Source organism: Lolium perenne, chromosome 3, assembly GCF_019359855.2.
Source record: "Lolium perenne isolate Kyuss_39 chromosome 3, Kyuss_2.0, whole genome shotgun sequence".
Lineage (NCBI taxonomy): Eukaryota > Viridiplantae > Streptophyta > Magnoliopsida > Poales > Poaceae > Lolium > Lolium perenne.
Window position 1 is genome coordinate 259,689,638 of NC_067246.2, and position 21,844 is coordinate 259,711,481.

The following is a 21,844-nucleotide window of genomic DNA, read 5'->3' on the forward strand; positions in this document are numbered from 1 at the left end:
AGTGAGATTTGTCCATCTTGATGACGGATAGATATACTATGGGCCCTCTCGGTGGAATGTCATCCAATTAGTTTGCAAGCATGTGACTAGGTCACAAGAGATGTCATATCACGGTACGAGTAAAGAGTACTTATCGGTAACAAGGTTGAACTAGGTATGGAGATACCGATGATCGAACCTCGGATAAGTAAAATATCGCTTGACAAAGGAAATCGGTATTGTATGTTAATGGTTCTTTCGATCACGAAGTCATCGTTGAATATGTGGGAGTCATTATGGATCTTCAGGTCTCGCTATTGGTTATTGATTGGAGAAGTGTCTCGATCAAATCTGCATAGTTCGCGAACCGTAGGTTGACACACTTAAGGTTCGATGTTGTTTAAGTAGATATGGAATATGAGATGGAGACCAAATATTGTTCAGAGTATCGGATGGGATCCAGGACATCACGAGAAGGTCTGAAATGGTCTGTAGAATAAGATTCATACAAGCAAAGTCATTTTCCGGGGTTCAGAAAAGTTCGGTAATTTTCCAGTGAAAGATCGGAGGGTTTCTAGAAGGTTCCGGAGGGGCCACCAGTGGGCCCACGACCCTGGGAGGCGCCACCTGAGCCGAGTGGGTGCAGCCCATCCCTAATTGGCCAGACGCACCAGGGGGGAAGGAAAGCCCCCCTCCCCTTGTGCCGGTCCTAGATGGGATTGGGCCAAGGGGGGCAACCCTAGCCGACCCCCCCTCCCCACTATATAAAGAGGGGAGGGGTGGACGGCCAAAGCCCCCTCTTGCCTCAACCCTAATTTGCACCTCTCCTCCCTCCCATTTCATCCTGCTCCGACTTAGGCGAAGCCCTGCAGGAATTCTCCTCCACCACCATCACCATGTCGTCGTGTTGCTGGGATTCCGAGGGGATCTACTACCTCCGCTGTCCACTGGAACGGGGATAGGAAGGTCTTTATCGACACCGTACGTGTGACTGGGTACGGAAGTGTTGCCGGATTGCAGCACCGGAAGGATCGTCTTCATCAACCACGAGATCTGATCTCGTTAAGTCTTTGGATCTTCGAGGGTTAGTTCTCATCTATCTCCACATATCTCATAGATTAGATCTTGGCTTTTTTCATAGATTGGATCTTGATTTTATTCGTCTTTGCGGTAGAATTTTTTGTTTTTCTATGCAACGAACCATTCAGAGGGGGGGGGGGGGGGGGAACCCGTGCGACAGACTGATGGTGAAGTAGCTACAACCTTACGGGCCTGCCGAATGCTAGAGCAACTCTAGCAGACACTTAAAATGGTCAAACCCTTGAAACAACCTTTTTACAATTTTAGCCGAAAAAGGCGCAGTGTTATTTATTCATCTCATCGTCTTACACCAGAAAAGCAAGACCGACCGCACATGATCAAGTGAGTCGAAGGAGCATCGGACGGCCAGAAATTGGAGGGGCTGAGACGTGTTCCATGACCTCTGAGCACTTTTTAGCGTTTGGAAAAAAATGAAGTCTCAAAAAAACTTAAAAAATACATTTTTAAAAGCCAGAAACTGTTCCATAATACATTATAAAATTAGCACAATCGACTAAAACGGTCCATTGCTATTTCTTTCTCTCAGCCTGGAACTGTTGGATGTTTTACAGCTAAATCCATTTCTAGGGCGTATATAGCTCCCGATACATAGTACACTGACTGATACAACACATAGCTCAGATGCCCCGGCCACCGGGACCAAGCATTCCGAGCCCACCACACCATGAGCGTGAACGATTGATTTCGACTACAGGATAGTACATTTCTGGCCACTCTTTGCAGCCGCCACGTTCTTCTTCTTGGCCGGCGCTCTCCTCTCCTCTATCCTCTGCTTCCTTCTCCTGCACAAACAGGGTTATATGCGCATAAGCTTTGGCCCCTTCTCTTATTTGAATAATACTGCAGATCGAATCGCAGAGGTGTTGTGTATATCATTGAGGGGGACAGATCGCAAGACGCCGAGAAGTAAAATACGAAAAGAATGACCCAAAGCCGGATCGAGCACCGAGGTCTCCTTGCCAATTGCTATGACTAACTTTCACTTTGTACGAATACAAAATAAATAAACGAATGAAAAAGATGCGTTTAGCATCTTCCAGGCTGTTTAAAAAAGGGTTTGGATGTGGCGATGGCATATATTCTCAAGCGACAAAAGGCCATATCCCGACCAGTTGTTTGCAGCCCGAGCAGCTCCAAAGCATCACCGGATGCCAGGATGACGACCAGTCGACCACACGCATCGAGACGATGGCATCGTCTTCAACCTCAGGACCATGGTGACTTCGTGAGACGCAGGCACGCAGCCACAAATGTATTTGGCACGGTTCAACACTGGGTTCCAACAGAGTGCTCCACGTAGCCTGTTATCAAATCGGGATGGAGAGCAGAGACAACCGACCATATACCACAGGTCTATGTGACCACGACGTAGGCTGCAACCTGTGGCACGTACGTCTACAACGATATGGTCCACAACCACAAGTGATTGTTACGCTACACACTTCACGTGCATACGCTATAGCAACTCCGCGACACCAAACGAAAACGAGAAAGCAATAGCAACGGAACATGCCCAAACAGTCACAAACTTGAAAGAAAGAAGATCCAACAAGAAGGAAAACACAAAATCTAGCAAGAGCTACTACAGCTGCAAGTACAAGAAGTAGCGCAGCTGCCAGTACAAAAAATAGTGCAGGAGGAGTCCATGACCAAAACAACAAAAAATAATATCTGGTGCTTCTCTCCTCACCGAGAAAATGTTATGAAAGTGCTAGCTGCAACTACTACACCTAGCCAACAAGCGTCAGTACCAGCGAGTAAGTAAGGTGAAGAAATTGTTATGGAATACTAGCTGCAACTTGTAAGCTGGACGGTTCGTTATTTTTTATCGGAGAAAGAAAATAAAAGGTTATTTCAAAGGGGGTGGTTCCTCACTTGGCCATCATGACCTTGACGAACTCGTCGTAGTTGATCTGGCCGTCGCCATCCACGTCGGCCTCGCGCACCATCTCCTCGACCTCCTCCTCGGACAGCTTCTCCCCGAGGTTGGTCATCACCTGGCGAAGCTCAGCTGCAGAGATGAAACCGTTCTGGTCCTTGTCAAAAACACGGAAGGCCTCCTTCAGCTCCTCCTCGGAGTCGGTGTCCTTCATCTTGCGGGCCATGAGGTTCAGGAACTCTGGGAAGTCGATGGTGCCGTTGCCATCGGCATCCACCTCGTTGATCATGTCCTGCAGCTCAGCCTCGGTTGGGTTCTGGCCAAGGGAACGCATCACGGTGCCAAGCTCCTTGGTGGTGATGCTACCTGCGAAATTAGATCAGCTCATGTTAAGACAGCTAGAGGCGAGAATATAATGATTGCCCTGTTACCTGTAAAGTCAAACATGCATATGCAGTGACCACAAAATTAACAGCAGAAAGTGCGAAGATTTAGACAAGACATATAAGGATCAATAACTGTTTTAATTCAAGGAACACAAAACCAGCTTAAAAGTTGTTTCCACCCATTAGTCAGAACAATAAGATTCAAACAAGAGTTATGCAGAAATGAAGGGAGCACCAAGATTAACGTACATAATAAACATCACAACATTTTACTTACTAATTCAATAATATGCATAAAGCAGTCGACAGATCTCAGGTAATATTTCTAAACAGCTTATTTCTATATAAAGAAAAACACCTTGCAAAAACAGATTGGCTAGCAGACTACTTAGGAGCAGGTGTTTATTTTGTTATCTCTCTAGTTGAAAAAGAGCATTAGCTAATTATCAATCTCAACACTTCTATATGGCTTTACATCTAATAACCATGCATCTTTCACAGTACACACAACGTCAATCGCCAACACCACATAATGACAGATTTAAGGTCAGAATCAAAATCTATTAAATCCATGTTACTCATAAGTATTAAAAGGTTAAACTCGTCCAGACTATTTTCCCCTCAAAATGACATCTTATCCACAACTTATCATACCAGACCATACTCACTAGTCTAATGTCCTCATCAAACCCACCTACCAATTTTACTCTTGTTCTTCCAATGGTTCCAAAAAATAAACAACTCATTGAGTACCACAAAATTTTAAAGCTATACAATTATTCTAGACAAATTACACGCTAAATGGCATACATCTTGATATAGAAAACCAAATTTGATAATCCTGTAATGACATTACTCATATGCCAACTTAGTATCCAAATTCATTGAAACAACTTGCAGATATTGCTAACATAAACATAGTATGCAAAGCATTTACAAGAATGGCAGGATACTCCCGCAAAAGATCAAATATCCAACTAAATAAACTGAATATGACTATTCAGGATTGGGTTATAGATTCAACATCAATGACTTCAATAGGTGAGCTGGTGAACATGAATATTGATGTGTGTTGTTATTTTCCTCTGAAAGTATACCACAAGCATTTACTTTGCAAATATTTGACAATACCGTTTGTCCAAAGAAATCACAACCTGCACCCCTCCCTTTGTATGAGAAGCCTGATAGTATAGCATTATTGAAGGGTCCACCATTCTTACAGTGCTCTGTTCAATATTCTATTCCATGCCACCGGTATTCACCAGTTCAGACTAGGTACAGGTTCTCTTACGTAGTCACTTTATTCGTAAGTGTTAAGCCTTTTGCACGTGTTTAATATAATACGATTCCATAGAAAGTAACTGACAAAGTAACCCACATTAAGCCCACGAAGAACGTCACGACACTGCTGCCAAATTGACATGATAGGACTTGAAGCATATGTTTCTGGCTTTGCAATCGTAACTAGAAGCAGAGAAATCTAAGGAATCTGATGCAAGTGAAATGAAAGTATAGTAAGCAAGACAATTGACAACAGTATCTTGTACCACTAGGCCACTACCTTTGCATATTGTTATTTCAGAATTTAATATGGTTTAAAGAAAACAAAATTCTACTAGTACTATTATTATTATCAGGTTACGTCCAAGAACCTACCCCACGCAGCAACGCCCTTCTTCCAATTTACATTGACCCCAAAACACATTTCCCATCACATTCTGCACTTCAGTTCATGTACCTCAAACAACATGACATGACCAGGTGCAGATCACAGAACTAGGTGCTACACCGAATTGGCAAAATTGATGCGCATATGCCGTTCGTTCATCCTCGTTCCAAAATTCATTTCAGACAAGATAAAATCATGTCAGATTAAATCATCCCAGCAGGGCGGGCCCCTTAATTACCATAGCGAACACGTCAAGAAAATCGAATCAAAAATAAAATCGCCACAGCCGTGGCACCCCAATCAGATCTAGGCATGACACGGATCAAACCACGATGCCTGGTCGGCCAGGGACCCCGATGTCGTGCGGTCCGGATCGATCGAGCAGGGGCCCGGCCGGCCTGATCGCGGGAGATCGCCGCCTAATGTAAATGAGGGAACGAAGGGGGAAGAGGGGGTGGATACCATCGCCGTCCTTGTCGAAGAGGCTGAACGCCTCCTTGAACTCGCCAATCTGCTCCTCGCTGAGCTGGTCCGCCATGACAACGGAGAGGAGGAGAGAAACAGGAAGGTTATGCGAGCTGCGCGTTAATGGCTGGTGCGTGGGCGAGTGGCGACCGTCTGTGTCGCGGAGACGATGCTGCGGACCGGGCTTTATAGAGGAAGAGGATCGGGAGGTGGCCGGGTGGGGAACTACTACTAGGGATTCCCTAATTTCGAGTTTTGGGGCATCTGATTCATTTTCACTTTTTTCTTTTCTTTTTGGTATTTTTGCTACTGTATTTTATTCTGGACGTTGGAGACTTGGAGTGTGAGAATATGTTCTTTATAGGTTCGCGTGTATGGCGTGGAATATTGTTTTTCTCTACAAAATCAGTGAGGTGATTCCTGGCTCCATTAAGGCTAGCCATAGTGCTAGTATCATAGTTAGTATCATGCGCATTGCTCCCACAAAAATGCTGATGCGGCAGCTAATTAAGTAGGAGAGAGGAGATTAGAGTAACATAGGTAGATATTGTATCATAGCGCATGTCACGAGAAAAGTTAATGTCAAACAAATCGTGTGCACAAATTTGCATTGAGATTCTAAAATGCAATAAATATAGCATGATTATGATACTACTTCATGATACTAACCACTATAGAGATAGTATCATACACAAGTATCATATGCACGATACTACTACATGATACTTACCACTATGACTAGCCTAATCAGATCGTGTGGAATACGAAGCGGACCTATCAGATGAGAGGACTGTAGAGCGCAAGATCTCTCTCCTTTGTATTTGATCTTTTTCTCTCCATCTCATTGGCTTGTTTGTCTATTCCTGCAGTAGAGTACAAGAGCACTGGACCACCATCTGTTTCGTCATTGGAATTGTTGGACAATACACCTATTGTGTTGCCTTCATTCATACACTTGATTTTGTACTCCCTCTGCTCCACATTACTTGTCGCTAATATGGATGTGACAAGTAATATGGGTCAAAGGGAGTATTAATAGTAGGCGTAGTTCGCTTCATACTATGAATACCCATAAAATCGGTTTAAATTGAAGGATTGAGGAGCACCACACGTATAAGCTGTATCAGGATCTTATATTGATTAATTTCTGCATTGAAGATTTGCTGTAAAGATAATTGACTGCCACACTTAGCAAGCTTTGCGGTCGAGCTGAGTATCAATATCCCTTTTTGAATGAAGTTGTATATCCTAGTTAAAATATCTTATGTTGCAGCAAGAATTGTCGATGAAGATTGACAGATGCCCTTGAGGAACCTGTGGCACACAAGAGCCGTCAGGGAGAAAACGAATCCGACTTGCAAATGTATGATGCTGATCGTTAACAGTCGAAAAAAGAGAGTTGTAAGCCAAAGCGAGGGACAAGTCACAGAACAAGCTGGGAAGCACATCAATGTGTCATGGAAACGTGGCACTGTTTCGCCAAGCAAGTAAAGTCCAGTGAAGAATCAGGAATGATGATTCTACAATTCGTTAATACAAAGAGGTCGTTTCATGCCTCCTGTGTATTAGCACATCGAAAAGAACAAAAGGAAAAAATGGTCTATCAACTAACAGCTCAACGGAAGAATAGTACACTGTGCCTCCAAAGAAAGAACTATCCTGAGAATCTTGAAACGAAGAAGGTGGATTTGTGAACACTAGTATAACTGACTGAGACAAAAGAGTACATGACTTGTGATTATATGCACGAGAAAACAACATTAGTAACAACATGACTTCCCTTGCTACCAAAAAATTCAGACAAGAGAACTAGGGAAGCCAGCTGCAAGCGTCACCTCAAGTCCTCAACTATATACAGGCATGGTTCACATCATATTAGCCTTGAAAGACTGCCTACCATCAGACCGATGAAGCAATATGACTGTCAGAGATCTTTCCAGACCTTGTAGTCGGTGTTTGAACTGTTGGGATTTATCGGTGTATCTTGACATCCCAAGAAGAAGGTTGGGCGCACATCCATATTGATCAACGCGTGTGCAGTTGATCTTGTGCTTGCAACAATGGCCACCTCATCAGCAGCGATTATGGCTTCTCCATATCCTTTATCTTTCACATCAGCATTTTCTAACTGTTGATTGCCGAAAAACACCCAATCAACACTAGAAGCATGTGATTATCAGGAAATGAATGGCAAAGGGGAAGATCATTACCCTGAATTTTGTCTTTGCACCCCAGATGACGAATGTTTCGTTGCAGGTATGGTGGCGATGGTTGCCACGCAAACCACCTGGCTGGATAACTCCTACGTGTAGTGAAAGACATACCAGGGCCCCACCTATCACAGGTTGAACATTAAATAATTAATGGAAGACCGGGTTGCCCAAAAAAGAAACTTAAGGTCTATTTACAAGTGTTCTCCCTAAGCTTTAGCACAAAGTTCCAAGCAATCGCATAGAGGTAAATATATTTCTTTCACAAATGCATATAATTGTGACTCTGCTTCTTGTGTAAACATTGTCCCACAATAGCTTCCGAGAGAAAAGAAACATGCTAGTAGTTCTGCAACTACCAAGTGAGCAGTGATTGGAATATCCTTTGGATGAAGAGAACTGGACTTGCAAAATGTTGCAAACAAGAATGTAGAAATAGGTAGTCTAATTTGCAGGTAGCATAGAACAAATTCATTATAAGTACAATCATACACTCACAAAGTGCAACACATCCATAACTACTAGTAAGTAGTAGGAAAACAGTAGCAATGCATAAAAAGGTCCCCCTGTCTTCCATAAAATGGGCATCTACTGATAGAACCAACAAAGGTAAATAAAACACAAAAGAAATATGGGGAATATATGCCAAGCAGAATACTCCAACTTTTTTAGCAAAACTCAATCATATCCTACATCCCTACAGCAATGTTCTCTTTTTCTACCTTTTTCTCGCTTCGGCCGAAAGAACGCATATCATCAGTATGATAAATTAATCAGGACATTTTGGGGAAAACAAAAAAGGAAAGCAGAACTGGTAATTTTGAACGCTGGTCTTGATCAGTGATTGTTTGTCAAAGAAGAAACCCACTCATCTATCAGTCTATTCTGTGTAGTATATTCTTAACAATATAGAGCAGCAAAGATGGAACAAACCAATCACCAAACATCTCAAGGGTCATGGTTTGCTATACAGGCCCCATATATTAGAGAACACAGACAATCCTTGTATGAACCAACAATGCTGTCGAAGCAAGAGGTATATTTCCAGCAAAACTATAGTGCATATACTGGTTATCATAAACCAGAGGTAGAAAACTGAAGGATTCACTAGCAATAATATTTTGGAAGGGGCAAACCAAGAGCTGCTCCGGACAATGTTACAGCGACACCTGACACCGCAGCATGTGTGTGCTGCATTTCTCCTAGTGGCATGTTCAGAACACCACTTAGTTCTTCCATTCACTGTTAATTTCATAGGAGGAGTGTCTACTACAGAATTTAACTAGACAGACCTGACTGCTGCAATTGATAGCACGGTGTTTTTGCCATTGATCAGGATAGTATCCCTTCGAATTGATCAGTACCAACTTTCTGAAGCGAGCTAACAGAGAGCTAACATGGAATTCGCAAGGCAAAGGGGGAGCGCTCACCTGGGAGGCCCGCATCGCGGGCTGCGGCCACAGGGTCGAGGAGCCATCCACGTCCGTCGGCGGCGATGGGGGTGGGGTGGAGGGCGGCTGGGTAGCGTACGAGGTTGGCCTGGGGGTCGTGGGCGACGGCGGGGCGCCGAAGGGAGGCGGAGGGGGCGGGTTGGTGGAAGCGGAGGGAGATCCAAGTGAGGAGGAGGAAGAGGGAGAGGAGGAAGGGGAAGGACGCCGGCCGCTTCAGGAAGTGCAGGAGCGACGACGGCAGCGAGGAGGGCGAGGATGCGGCGGCGGCCGCGGGGAATGGCGGGGTCTGGGTGTGGATTTGCAGCGCGATGGCCCTCCTCGGGTTCGCCATCGACGGGCGGGTGCGAGCTGGCGGCGCCCAGACCGCCTTCTGGCCGCGGCCGCGGGCGAGATCGGCGGCGGCGGTTCTTCCTTTTTTTTCTTCCGAGATGCCGCTGGCGAACTGTCGCTGCCTCACGTGGGCTGCCATGTCATTTCGAAGGATAGCTAAAGATATTTTCTCACATTTGGACCAGTCCACCAGATCCGAGCCATCGAAAACAAAACGGACGGCTGTCCATGGTCCCATTCCTATCGTTGTACGCTTATCCTCTTCTTCCCCCTTCCTGCAGCCCGCCCACCATTCCTCCGCAGCTCGCAGTGGCCACCACCATGGCACCGCCGGCCATGGCGTTCCAGGCTCTGACCTTCTCCCCCCTCCCGCTCCACCTCCCCACCACGCGCCGCCGCGTCCGCGCGCTCGCCGTGACCGCGGACCAACCCCCGCAATCCCCCCCCTCCGAGCCGGCCAACAGCCCGAGCCGGCTCCTCCGGGAGCTCGCGGAGCGGAAGAAGTTCGTGTCCCCCAAGAAGAAGCACCCGCCGCGCCGGTTCATCCTCAAACCCCCCCTCGACGACGAGCGCCTCACCCAGCGCTTCCTCAACAGCCCGCAGCTCTCGCTCAAGTCCCTCCCGCTCCTCTCCTCCTGCCTCCCCTCCTCGCCGCTCTCCGCCGCCGACCGGGCCTGGATGGACGAGTACCTCCTCGAGGCCAAGCAGGCGCTCGGCTACCCGCTCGCCCCCTCCGAGACGCTCGGCGACGGCGACGACTGCCCCGCGCGCCACTTCGATGTCCTCCTCTACCTCGCGTTCCAGCACCTCGACCCGTCCTCCGAGCGCACGCGCACGCGCCACGTGCGGAATGGGCATTCCAGGCTCTGGTTCCTCGGCCAGTTCGTGCTGGAGCTCGCCTTCTCCGAGTTCTTCCTGCAGAGGTACCCCAGGGAATCCCCTGGCCCCATGCGGGAGCGCGTGTTCGCGCTCATCGGGAAGAGGATGCTGCCCAGATGGATCAAAGCCGCCAGCCTGCATAATTTGGTGTTTCCTTACGACGATTTGGATAGGATGATACGCAAGGACCGGGAACCGCCCACCAAGTAAGCCTTTCCATTATTTCCTGAAAATGTGCTATTTGAATTGTAGAGAGATATATAGCTCTGGTTTGGGATCAGTCACCAGTGTAGAAGAGTGATATAGTCCATGGCACCTTTGCAGTCAACATGATGCATCTGAATGTCAACCTGTGAGTTAGGATAGCTTCATACCGTGTTTAACACCTGAATGTCAACCTGTAAATTAGATATTGATCAGTATTTTTGCATGAGATTGATCTGCATTATGTTATTTCTCTTCTGTGACAGTCATTTTTTTAGGAATTGTAAGGGTGATGTGATGCTAGGAGTAGTTTGGTAGGGGTCCGTTGAACTATTTGTTATCTTCTTGACACTTTCAGTGTATTCGATTAATTTGGATGTACTAGCATAGTATTAATGGTGAAAGTGAATAATGCCAGCTTATCGTTTGGTCACTCTGTAGTTTACTGTTATCTGTATGTATTGTTCTGCGACTTTCTCGGTTAAGTCATCTCCATTTTGGGGTGTTCTACAGCCTTGCAAATGGGCTAGTTGCCCCCACATTATCCAGTTAGATTTTGTACGGGTATACATTCTTCCATCTCTTTATGCCGTACTGCTGTGTGTTCCTTCCCTATATTGACTTGCTGTGCAAAATTTCTTTGTATGAGAATATGGAGCACATAACCAAATCATAAATTCATGATGATGCTTTGTCATGTAAAGAGTTTATCTGAAGTGTTCGGTTTGTTACAGCTATCTGTACTGTTAATTGTCAAATTGGCATACATATATGATACTTTGTGTTCCAGGGCTGTATTCTGGGCACTATTTGGAGCTATATATCTGTGCTTTGGAATGCCTGAAGTCTATCGTGTTCTTTTTGAGGCGTTCGGTATGGACCCTGAAGAAGAGAGCTGTCAGCCAAAACTGCGGCGTCAACTAGAAGATGTTGACTATGTTTCAGTGGAGTTTGAAAAGAGACAACTCACGTGGCAAGATGTTGCTGCCTATCGGGTATTGACCGTTCCTATTTTTTTGTCTGAAACCTTCACCAGTGCTTGTCTCTTATCTAGTTAACTGTTGCATGTAATGCAGCCACCAGAAGATGCTCTTTTTGCTCATCCTAGGCTTTTCCGAGCATGTGTACCACCAGGCATGCATCGTTTCAGAGGAAACATTTGGGACTTCGATAATAGACCCAAAGTCATGAATATCTTAGGATATCCCTTGCCTAAGAATGATAAAATTCCAGAAATCACAGAAGCAAGGAACATAGAACTTGGACTTGGTCTTCAGGTATTTGGACACCACTATTCTCTTCTTTCCTTATGGTCTTCCTTTCTAACGATACTTGTCTCTCTGCATGCAAAGCATGTTTGTCGGTACATTCTTTGTCTTATCAAATCCTGTTTCCTAGTTGTCCAGTAACTCAAATTGTTGATATATTTCTTTGTTTCTCCAGTTCCATTATCATCTGTGCATAAATGATAAATCAGCATAACTCGTATTGTTTTTTTACTGCAGTTGTGCTTCATGCATCCTTCGAAGTATAAGTTCGAGCATCCAAGATTTTGTTTCGAGCGCCTGGAATATGTTGGGCAGAAGATTCAGGTTTGTTGTGCCCCTATAATGATCTTTTTGGCGTTTGGCCACTCTTCATTGGGTCAACAGTCATAATGAAGGTCTGAACTCTTTTGTGATCAGGATCTAGTATTGGCAGAGAGGCTGCTCATGAAGCATCTCGACGCACCCGGTAGGTGGTTGGCAGAGAAGCATAGGAGGTTGTTGATGAACAAGTACTGCGGACGGTACTTGCGGGACAAACACCTTCACCACTACATTATATATGGGGAGACTGTACAGGACAGATTTGAACACAACCGCCGGCTAAGAAATCCTTCCACGACCGCTGTCCAGCAAGCAATACATGGGCTCTCGTACTGTGTCTATGGCAAGCCTGATGTCCGGCGATTAATGTTTGAGGTGTTTGACTTCGAACAGGTTCAGCCGAAAGCCGTATGAGGATGTGCTTCATCAATTTGTGCTGAATTGCTAGCAGGCGAGATTGCCAGCTTGAGAAGATGCAGGGTCGTCAAAACCCAAGCGCAGATCGTACTGTAGAAGTCTGGAACCAGAGTAGGACTGCAGATTGAAACACCGCACGTACAGTCACTTCTGTAACCCACAACACGTGCAACCACTTGTCTACTCGCTAGGCAGCTGGATTAGAAATGGTGTAAAATTGAGCTCTGTAATCTTTCGAAGTTATAGTTTTGCCAATTGGCTAGAAATTCCGTTTGAGCAGGAACATAAACGGCAGTAGTAGCAGCTGCAGCAAAATATTATAGAGTTATCTGTGAGGCTTTGTAACCGAAATTCAATGCAACGTGTACTGCTAACGTGTTGTGCCATCTGTTTATGGGTGCATAACTTAATCTTCTGGAACTTTTTTTTGTAATATTAACGAGTAGAAGCTGTAAATTAACAACATTTTACAAAGGAGATGCAAAGAGAGCCTATAATATCAGCCGAAGAGGCTCGATACATTGGGCAAATGCCCAGAATCCTGAGAAAGACCAGGACATTTGAGAGTACAGAGTCTATTCTGAAGCCTCCTTCCTAACTTGGCCTGATAGTGCGCTCTAAAGTTGAGACCCCTCTTAATGTGAAATATATTATGGGCATTGAAAACCTCATTGCTGGTGATCGATGCCAAAAGTGGCCTGATCTCCCAATGATCAGGCGATTCCATGATGTCACCAGCCGATGCCGCTGCTGCAAGTTTGTGTTTTTTTTTTGATAATTTCTCTGTATTCATATCACGGAAAGATACAAAGTTGTTATCAGTGAGCAGATGTGGTTCCCGTATATGTAGAAGCTGGGCTATTATGATCGTCAACAGCAAGGCTGATACTTCGGGCGTGGAGAAACTATTAGGATATGTCAACTGAGTATACCACAGGGTCCTGATTCCGGCAAGTTTGGGTGGCCCAAAAATGATGGTGAGGCATATAGCCCACCGGGCGGTCTAGTTGCCTGCGATTCTGAAGGTAGGATCCGGTCTAGTGGACTGAGGCCAGGAAGAGGGTGAGGAAGCTCGACAGGAAGCGGTTCGACTCTATGATCATCATCACCGGTGTGAACACTTTGGAAGCAAAGGAAAGCGAGGGTGTTCGGGAATGTGCGGAAGCAAAAGGACCCAACCCAGATCTTGGTGGGCATCAAAGAGGAGTTTCATCTATGGGAGCTAGCTAGGAGAGGAGGGAGGGAAACCCCCTCTTCCTCCCGTGTCGCTCCCGCTTGGGGCGACGTCGGAGGACCCCAAACCCTAGACCTCCTAGCCCTCCCCTCTCCCTCCCTCCTCCTCGCCGCCGCCGGAGGTGGCCGCCCGAAAAACCGCGTGCGGACGCCAAGGAAGGTGGCGGCCGGGATCTCGCTGCTTCGTGGTCCTCGCGGAGAGCTCGGGCATCTGGGGCGGCGGCCTCGCTTGGGGAGGGCGGCGCCATTCCGGCGGCAGGAGGCGCACGCTGATGCTGGTGGTTCCTCTTATTGGATGCAGGGGCGGCGAGGAGAGGGTGTGGTGAGGTCGTGGTGCGGGGGCTGCCCCGTCGGCCTCCAGTCAGATCTGAAGACGGTGGCCCGTACCTGTGATGTTCCGATCCCGATGCCTCCGGATCTGGCCTCGGCGGATCTGGTGAGTAGTCGCGGTGTGCGGGGCTGGGGCTTTGGACGACGGAGGCGGCCACGGCGTCAAGGGGGCTCTGGGCGCACTCCTTGGAGGTGATGCTGAGGTCCAACCCTATCCCCTTCCTCCCTCCTCCCGGGTGAAAACCTAAATCCCTTGGATTGGGCGGCGGCGGCGTTCTGACGTCGTGTCCTCCTTGGAGGCGTCGTCTTGGGACGGTGGGAGGTGAACGGCGGTGTGTGGGAACCTGGTGGCAGCGTTCAGTGGTGGCGGCGTTCTACCATGGTCGGCTGCGACCTACAACGGTGGTTCTGGTGCCATTATCTTGGCCGTGTTTTCTTTTGGCGGTTTCACCCTAAAGCTTGCTTCTTGATGAGTGTCCGGTGTTGAGGATGAAGATGTGTGTGGACAGCTGGTGTGCAGGTTTCATCCTATTCAATGTTCTTCTCCCGGCAGCCCCTTTTGGTCAGTTCTTCCTGCATTGCTCTAGGGTGAGTTGTTCTACCTTCCGATACTCGACCCCTTTCGATCCAAGGCGGGGAGGCAGGGGCCTTCTTCGGAGGTAGAGGCGGAGTTCACTGCCACTATGGTGCTGTCGAGATTTGACAAAGATAGGGCCTTTCTCAGGCGTGTCTACTCCACGACTTCTTCTTCAAGGCTATGATCGCGAGGATGATGAAGGCGTCATCTCAGGCGGTGTTTCTTGATGTATTTTCTTGCTTTGTGTGCGCTGCATGTTAGCTGAATTGTCAGCATCTTGTACCTGCCATTCATGGCTTTATTAATTTAAAGCTGGGCTAAGGCCTGATGTTTAAAAGCTAGGAGAGGAGGGAGCTCACAGATAGCGCGAGAGTAGGCCTTAGTCGGAGGGAGGGCTGGGAGGGTGTGAGTGAGTGTAAGCTGTGATGTCTGTATCAGTTGTTTTTCTTGTCTATAATTCTTCTTCTTCTTCTATAAATATAAGGCACGCTTTGCGCGTGCTCTCGAAAAAAGAGAATACAGTCTGGAGATGAAGTTTTCGGATCCGGCCCATGACCAAAAGCGGTTGGATCAGTGACGCCTGATACGTCTCAAACGTATCTATAATTTCTTATGTTCCATGCTACTTTTATGATGATACTCACATGTTTTATACACACTTTATGTCATATTTATGCATTTTCCGGCACTAACCTATTGACAAGATGCCGAAGAGCCAGTTGTTGTTTTCTGCTGTTTTTGGTTTCAGAAATCCTACAAAGGAAATATTCTCGGAATTGGACGAAATCAACGTCCAGGGTCTTATTTTTCCACGAAGCTTCCAGAAGACCGAAAGGGTTACGAAGTGGGGCGACAAGGCGCCGCCACGCCAGGGCCACGCGGCCAAGGGTGGGGCCGCGCCGCCCTATTGTGTGGGGCCCTTGCGTCGCCCCCAAACCTACCCTTCCGCCTACTTAAAGTCTTCGTCGCGAATACCCCAGTACCGAGAGCCACGATACGGAAAACCTTCCAGAGACGCCGCCGCCGCCAAACCCATCTCGGGGGATTCAGGAGATCGCCTCCGGTACCCTGCCGGAGAGGGGGATCATCTCCCGGAAGACTCTTCATCGCCATGATCGCCTCCGGATTGATGTGTGAGTAGTTCACCCCTGGACTATGGGTCCATAGCAGTAGCTAAATGGTTGTCTTCTCCTCATTGTGCTATCACTGTTCGATCTTGTGAGCTGCCTATCATGATCAAGATCATCTATTTGTAATGCTACATGTTGCGTTTGTTGGGATCCGATGAATATGGAATACTATGTTATGTTGATTATCAATCTATCATATATGTGTTGTTTATGATCTTGCATGCTCTCCGTTGCTAGTAGAGGCTCTGGCCAAGTTGATACTTGTAACTCCAAGAGGGAGTATTTATGCTCGATAGTAGGTTCATGCCTCCATTTAATCTGGGACAGTGACAGAAAGTTCTAAGGTTGTGGATGTGCTGTTGCCACTAGGGATAAAACATCAATGCTTTGTCTAAGGATATTTTTGTTGATTACATTACGCACCATACTTAATGCAATTGCTTGTTGTTTGCAACTTAATACTGGAAGGGGTGCGGATGCTAACCTGAAGGTGGACTTTTTAGGCATAGATGCATGCTGGATAGCGGTCTATGTACTTTGTCGTAATGCCCAATTGAATTTCACACTACTCATCACGATATGTATGTGCATTGTTATGCCCTCTTTATTTGTCAATTTCCCAACTGTAATTTGTTCACCCAACATGCTATTTCTTATTGGAGAGACACCACTAGTGAACTGTGGACCCCGGTCCATTCTTTTACATCGAATACAATCTACTGCAAACATTGTTCTTTACTGTTCTTCGCAAACAAACATCATCTTCCACACTATACAATTAATCCTTTGTTTACAGCAAGCCGGTGAGATTGACTGATACGTCTCCGACGTATCGATAATTTCTTATGTTCCATGCCACATTATTGATGATATCTACATGTTTTATGCATACTTTATGTCATATTTATGCATTTTCCGGCACTAACCTATTGACGAGATGCCGAAGTGCTAGTTCCTGTTTTCTGCTGTTTTTGGTTTCAGAAATCCTAGTAAGGAAATATTCTCGGAATTCGACGAAATCAACGCCCAACATCTTAGAATTGCATGAAGCTTCTAGAACACCCGAGAGCCACCAGAGGAGAGCCCTGTGGGCCCCAGATGATAGGCTGGCGCGGTCAGGGGGTGGGCCGCGCCCCCCTAGTGTGTCGTCGCCTCGTCAGCCCTCCGACTCCGCCTCTTCGCCTATTTAAAGGTCCCTGACCTAAATCTTCGATACGGAAAAGCCACGGTACGAGAAACCTTCCAGAGCCGCCGCCATCGCGAAGCCAAGATCTGGGGGACAGGAGTCTCTGTTCCGGCACGCCGCCGGGACGGGGAAGTGCCCCCGGAAGGCTTCTCCATCGATACCGCTGCCATCTCCACCACCATCTTCATCACCGCTGCTGTCTCCCATGAGGAGGGAGTAGTTCTCCATCGAGGCTAAGGGCTGTACCGGTAGCTATGTGGTTAATCTCTCTCCTATGTACTTCAATACAATGATCTCATGAGCTGCCTTACATGATTGAGATTCATATGAGTTTTGTATCACAATTCATCTATGTGCTACTCTAGTGATGTTATTAAAGTAGTCCATTCCTCCTGCACGGTGTAATGGTGACAGTGTGTGCATCGTGTAGTACTTGGCGTAGGTTATGATTGTAATCTCTTGTAGATTATGAAGTTAATTATTGCTATGATAGTATTGATGTGATCTATGCCTCCTTCATAGTGTGATGGTGACAGTGTGCATGCTATGTTAGTACTTGGTTTAGTTGTGTTGATCTATCGTGCACTCTAAGGTTATTTAAACATGAATATCGAATATTGTGGAGCTTGTTAACTCCGGTATTGAGGGTTCGTGTAATCCTACACAATTAGTGGTGTTCATCATCCAACAAGAGAGTGTAGAGTAGAGCATTTATCTATTTATTCTGTTATGTGATCAATGTTGAGAGTGTCCACTAGTGAAAGTATAATCCCTAGGCCTTCTTCCTAAATACTGCAATCATCGCTTGTTTACTATTTTACTGCATCTGTACTGCCTGCAATATTACCACCATCAATCACACGCCGGTTGTAGCATCAAGCTATTTTCTGGTGCTGTTACTACTGCTCATATATATTCATACCACCTGTATTTCACTATCTCTTCGCCGAACTAGTGCACCTATACATCTGACAAGTGTATTAGGTGTGTTGGGGACACAAGAGACTTCTTCCTTTGTGGTTGCAGGGTTGCTTGAGAGGGATATCTTTGACCTCTTCCTCCCTGAGTTCGATAAACCTTGGGTGATCCACTTAAGGGAAACTTGCTGCTGTTCTACAAACCTCTGCTCTTGGAGGCCCAACACTGTCTACAAGAATAGAAGCACCCGTAGACATCAAGCACTTTTCTGGCGTCGTTGCCAGGGAGGAAAGGTAAAAGGTACTCACACTCCGGATCTCGGCTACTAAGCTATTTTCCGGCGCCGTTGTAAGTACTCGAAGCTATTTCCTTTAGATCCTGCAATTGCATCTTTTTGTTTCTTGTTTACACTAGTTAGGCATAATGGAAAACAACAAAAATATGAGAGATCTTTATGAACTTTATCTTGAATTAGGACATGATGTGTTTGAAGAGAGAATTAAAAAACACATGGAACTTTATATGCATGCTAATGGGAATGTTATTAATATGAATGCTTTGAACACTATTGTTGCTAATGCTATGGAAAATTCTAAGCTTGGGGAAGCTGGTTTTGATGAGCATGATCTTTTTAGTCCCCCAAGCATTGAGGAGAAAATTTTCTTTGATGATACTTTGCCTCCTATTTATGATGATTATAATGATAGTAGCCTTTTGGTACCGCCTGTTATGGAGGATAAATTTGATTATGATTATAATATGCCTCCTATATTTGATGATGAGAATAATAATGATAGCTAATTTGTTGAATTTGCTCCCACTACAACTAATAAAATTGATTATGCTTATGTGGAGAGTAATAATTTTATGCATGAGACTCATGATAAGAATGCTTTATGTGATAGTTATATTGTTGAGTTTGCTCATGATGCTACTGGACATTATTATGAGAGAGGAAAATATGGTGGTAGAAATTTTCATGTTACTAAAACACCTCTCTATGTGCTGAAATTTTTGAAGCTATACTTGTTTTATCTTCCTATGCTTGTCACTTTGCTCTTCATGAACTTGTTTATTTACAAGATTCCTATGCATAGGAAGCATGTTAAGCTTAAATGTGTTTTGAATTTGCCTCTTGATGCTCTCTTTTGCTTCAAATACTATTTCTTGCGAGTGCATCATTAGAACTGTTGAGCCCATCTTAATGGCTATAAAGAAAGAACTTCTTGGGAGATAACCCATGTGTTTATTTTGCTACAGTAACTTTATTTTATATTTGAGTCTTGGAAGTTGTTACTACTGTAGCAACCTCTCCTTATCTTTAATTTATTGCATTTTTGTGCCAAGTAAAGTCTTTGATAGCAATGTTGATACTAGATTTGGATTACTGCGCAGAAACAGATTTCTTGCTGTCACGGATCTGGGCCTAATTCTCTGTAGGTAACTCAGAAAATTATGCCAATTTACGTGAGTGATCCTCAGATATGTACGCAACTTTCATTGAATTTGAGCATTTTCATTTGAGCAAGTCTGGTGCCTCTTAGAAATTCGTATTTACGGACTGTTCTGTTTTGACAGATTCTACCTTTTATTTCGCATTGCCTCTTTTGCTGTGTTGGATGGATTTCTTTGTTCCATTGACTTCCAGTAGCTTTGTGCAATGTCCAGAAGTGTTAAGAATGATTGTGTCACCTCTGAACATGTGAATTTTTGATTATGCACTAACCCTCTAATGAGTTTGTTTTGAGTTTGGTGTGGAGGAAGTTTTCAAGGGTCAAGAGAGGAGGATGATACAATATGATCAAGAAGAATGAAAGCTCTAATCTTGGGGATGCACCGGTGGTTCATCCCTGCGTATTTCAAGAAGACTCAAGCATCTAAGCTTGGGGATGCCCAAGGCATCCCCTTCTTCATCGACAAAATTATCAGGTCACTTCTCTTGAAACTATATTTTTATTCGGTCACATCTTATGTACTTTACTTGGAGCGTCTGTTTGTTTTTGTTTTTGTTTGAATAAATGCTTGTGTGGGAGAGAGACACGCTCCGCTGGTTCATATGAACACATGTGTTCTTAGTTTTTAATGTTCATGGCGAAGGTTGAAACTGCTTCGTTAATTGTTATATGGTTGGAAACATAAAATGCTACATGTAGTAATTGGTATGATGTCTTGAATAACTTGATACTTGGCAATTGTTGTACTCATGATTAAGCTCTTGCATCATATACTTTGCACCTATTAGTGAAGAAATTCATAGAGCTTGCTAAAATTTGGTTTGCATGATTGGTCTCTCTAAGGTCTAGATATTTTTTGGTAAAGGTGTTTGAACAACAAGGAAGACGGTATAGAGTCTTATAATGCTTGCAATATGTATTTTATGTGAGTTTTGTTGTACCGGTTCATACTTGTGTTTGTTTCAAATAGCCTTGCTAGCCTAAACCTTGTATTGAGAGGAAATACTTCTCATGCATCCAAAATCCTTGAGCCAAACACTATGCCACTTGTGTCCACCATACCTACCTACTACATGGTATTTCTCCGACATTCCAAAGTAAATTGCTTGAGTGATACCTTTAAATTTCTATCTTCTATCTTTGCAATATATAGCTCATGGGACAAATAGCCTAAAAATTATTGTGGTATTGAATATGTACTTATGCATTTTATCTCTTATTAAGTTGCTTGTTGAGCGATAACCATGTTCCTGGGGACGCCATCAACTACTCTTTGTTGAATATCATGTGAGTTGCTATGCATGTCCATCCTGTCTGAAGTAAGGGCGATTTACCATGAGTTGAATTGTTTGAGCATGCATACTGTTAGAGAAGAACATTGGGCCGCTAACTAAAGCCATGATCCATGGTGGAAGTTTCAGTTTTGGACAAATATCCTCAATCTCATATGAGAAAATTAATTGTTGCTAAATGCTTAAGCATTAAAGAGGAGTCCATTATCTGCTGTCTATGTTGTCCCGGTATGGATGTCTAAGTTGAGAATAATCAAAAGCGAGAAATCCAATGCGAGCTTTCTCCTTAGACCTTTGTACAAAGTGTATAGAGGTACCCCTTTGTGACACTTGGTTAAAACATATGTATTGCGGTGATAATCCAGGTAATCCGAGCTAATTAGGACAATGTGCGGGCACTATTAGTATACTATGCATGAGGCTTGCAACTTGTAGGATATAATTTACATGATGCATATGTTGTATTACTACCGTTGACAAAATTGTTTCTTGTTTTCAAAATCAAAGCTCTAGCACAAATATAGCAATCGATGCTTCCCTCTGCGAAGGGCCTTTCTTCTACTTTTATGTTGAGTCAGTTCACCTATTTCTCTCCACCTCAAGAAGCAAACACTTGTGTGAACTGTGCATTGATTCCTACATACTTGCATATTGCATTTGTTATATTACTTTACATTGACAATATCCATGAGATATACATGTTACAAGTTGAAAGCAACCGCTGAAACTTAATCTTCCTTTGTGTTGCTTCAATGCCTCTACTATGAATTTATTGCTTTATGAGTTAACTCTTATGCATGACTTATTGATGCTTGTCTTGAAAGTACTATTCATGAAAAGTCTTTGCTATATGATTCATTTGTTTACTCATGTCATTTACCATTGTTTTGATCGCTGCATTCATTACATGTGTTTACAATAGTATGATCAAGGTTATGATGGCATGTCACTCCAGAAATTATCTTTGTTATCGTTTACCTGCTCGGGACGAGCAGAAACTAAGCTTGGGGATGCTGATACGTCTCCGACGTATCGATAATTTCTTATGTTACATGCCACATTATTGATGATATCTACATGTTTTATGCATACTTTATGTCATATATATGCATTTTCCGGCACTAACCTATTGACGAGATGCCGAAGTGCCAGTTCCTGTTTTCTG

The 21,844-nt window shown here is 44.8% G+C and overlaps 3 protein-coding genes across 3 annotated transcripts; 1 reads left to right on the forward strand and 2 right to left on the reverse strand.

The window, feature by feature from the left end:
- Positions 1-1,538: 1,538 nt before the first annotated feature.
- Positions 1,539-5,689, reverse strand: LOC127344880 (calmodulin-3). Its single transcript, XM_051371230.2, has 3 exons — positions 5,477-5,689; positions 2,956-3,325; positions 1,539-1,862 (listed from the first exon to the last, which is right to left on the reverse strand). The coding sequence occupies exons 1-3, from the start codon at positions 5,550-5,552 to the stop codon at positions 1,769-1,771; spliced, it is 540 nt and encodes a 179-aa protein (XP_051227190.1). The 5' UTR covers positions 5,553-5,689; the 3' UTR covers positions 1,539-1,768.
- Positions 5,690-7,162: 1,473 nt separating this feature from the next.
- Positions 7,163-9,609, reverse strand: LOC127344882 (uncharacterized). The gene is made up of 3 exons (XM_051371232.2): positions 9,120-9,609; positions 7,690-7,814; positions 7,163-7,607 (listed from the first exon to the last, which is right to left on the reverse strand). The coding sequence occupies exons 1-3, from the start codon at positions 9,607-9,609 to the stop codon at positions 7,404-7,406; spliced, it is 819 nt and encodes a 272-aa protein (XP_051227192.2). The 3' UTR covers positions 7,163-7,403.
- Positions 9,610-9,745: 136 nt separating this feature from the next.
- On the forward strand, positions 9,746-12,992 carry LOC127344881 (ribonuclease III domain-containing protein RNC1, chloroplastic). Its single transcript, XM_051371231.2, has 5 exons — positions 9,746-10,555; positions 11,344-11,548; positions 11,630-11,830; positions 12,059-12,145; positions 12,239-12,992. Exons 1-5 carry the CDS (start codon positions 9,792-9,794, stop codon positions 12,554-12,556), a joined length of 1,575 nt encoding a protein of 524 aa, XP_051227191.1. The 5' UTR covers positions 9,746-9,791; the 3' UTR covers positions 12,557-12,992.
- The last annotated feature ends 8,852 nt before the right edge of the window (positions 12,993-21,844 follow it).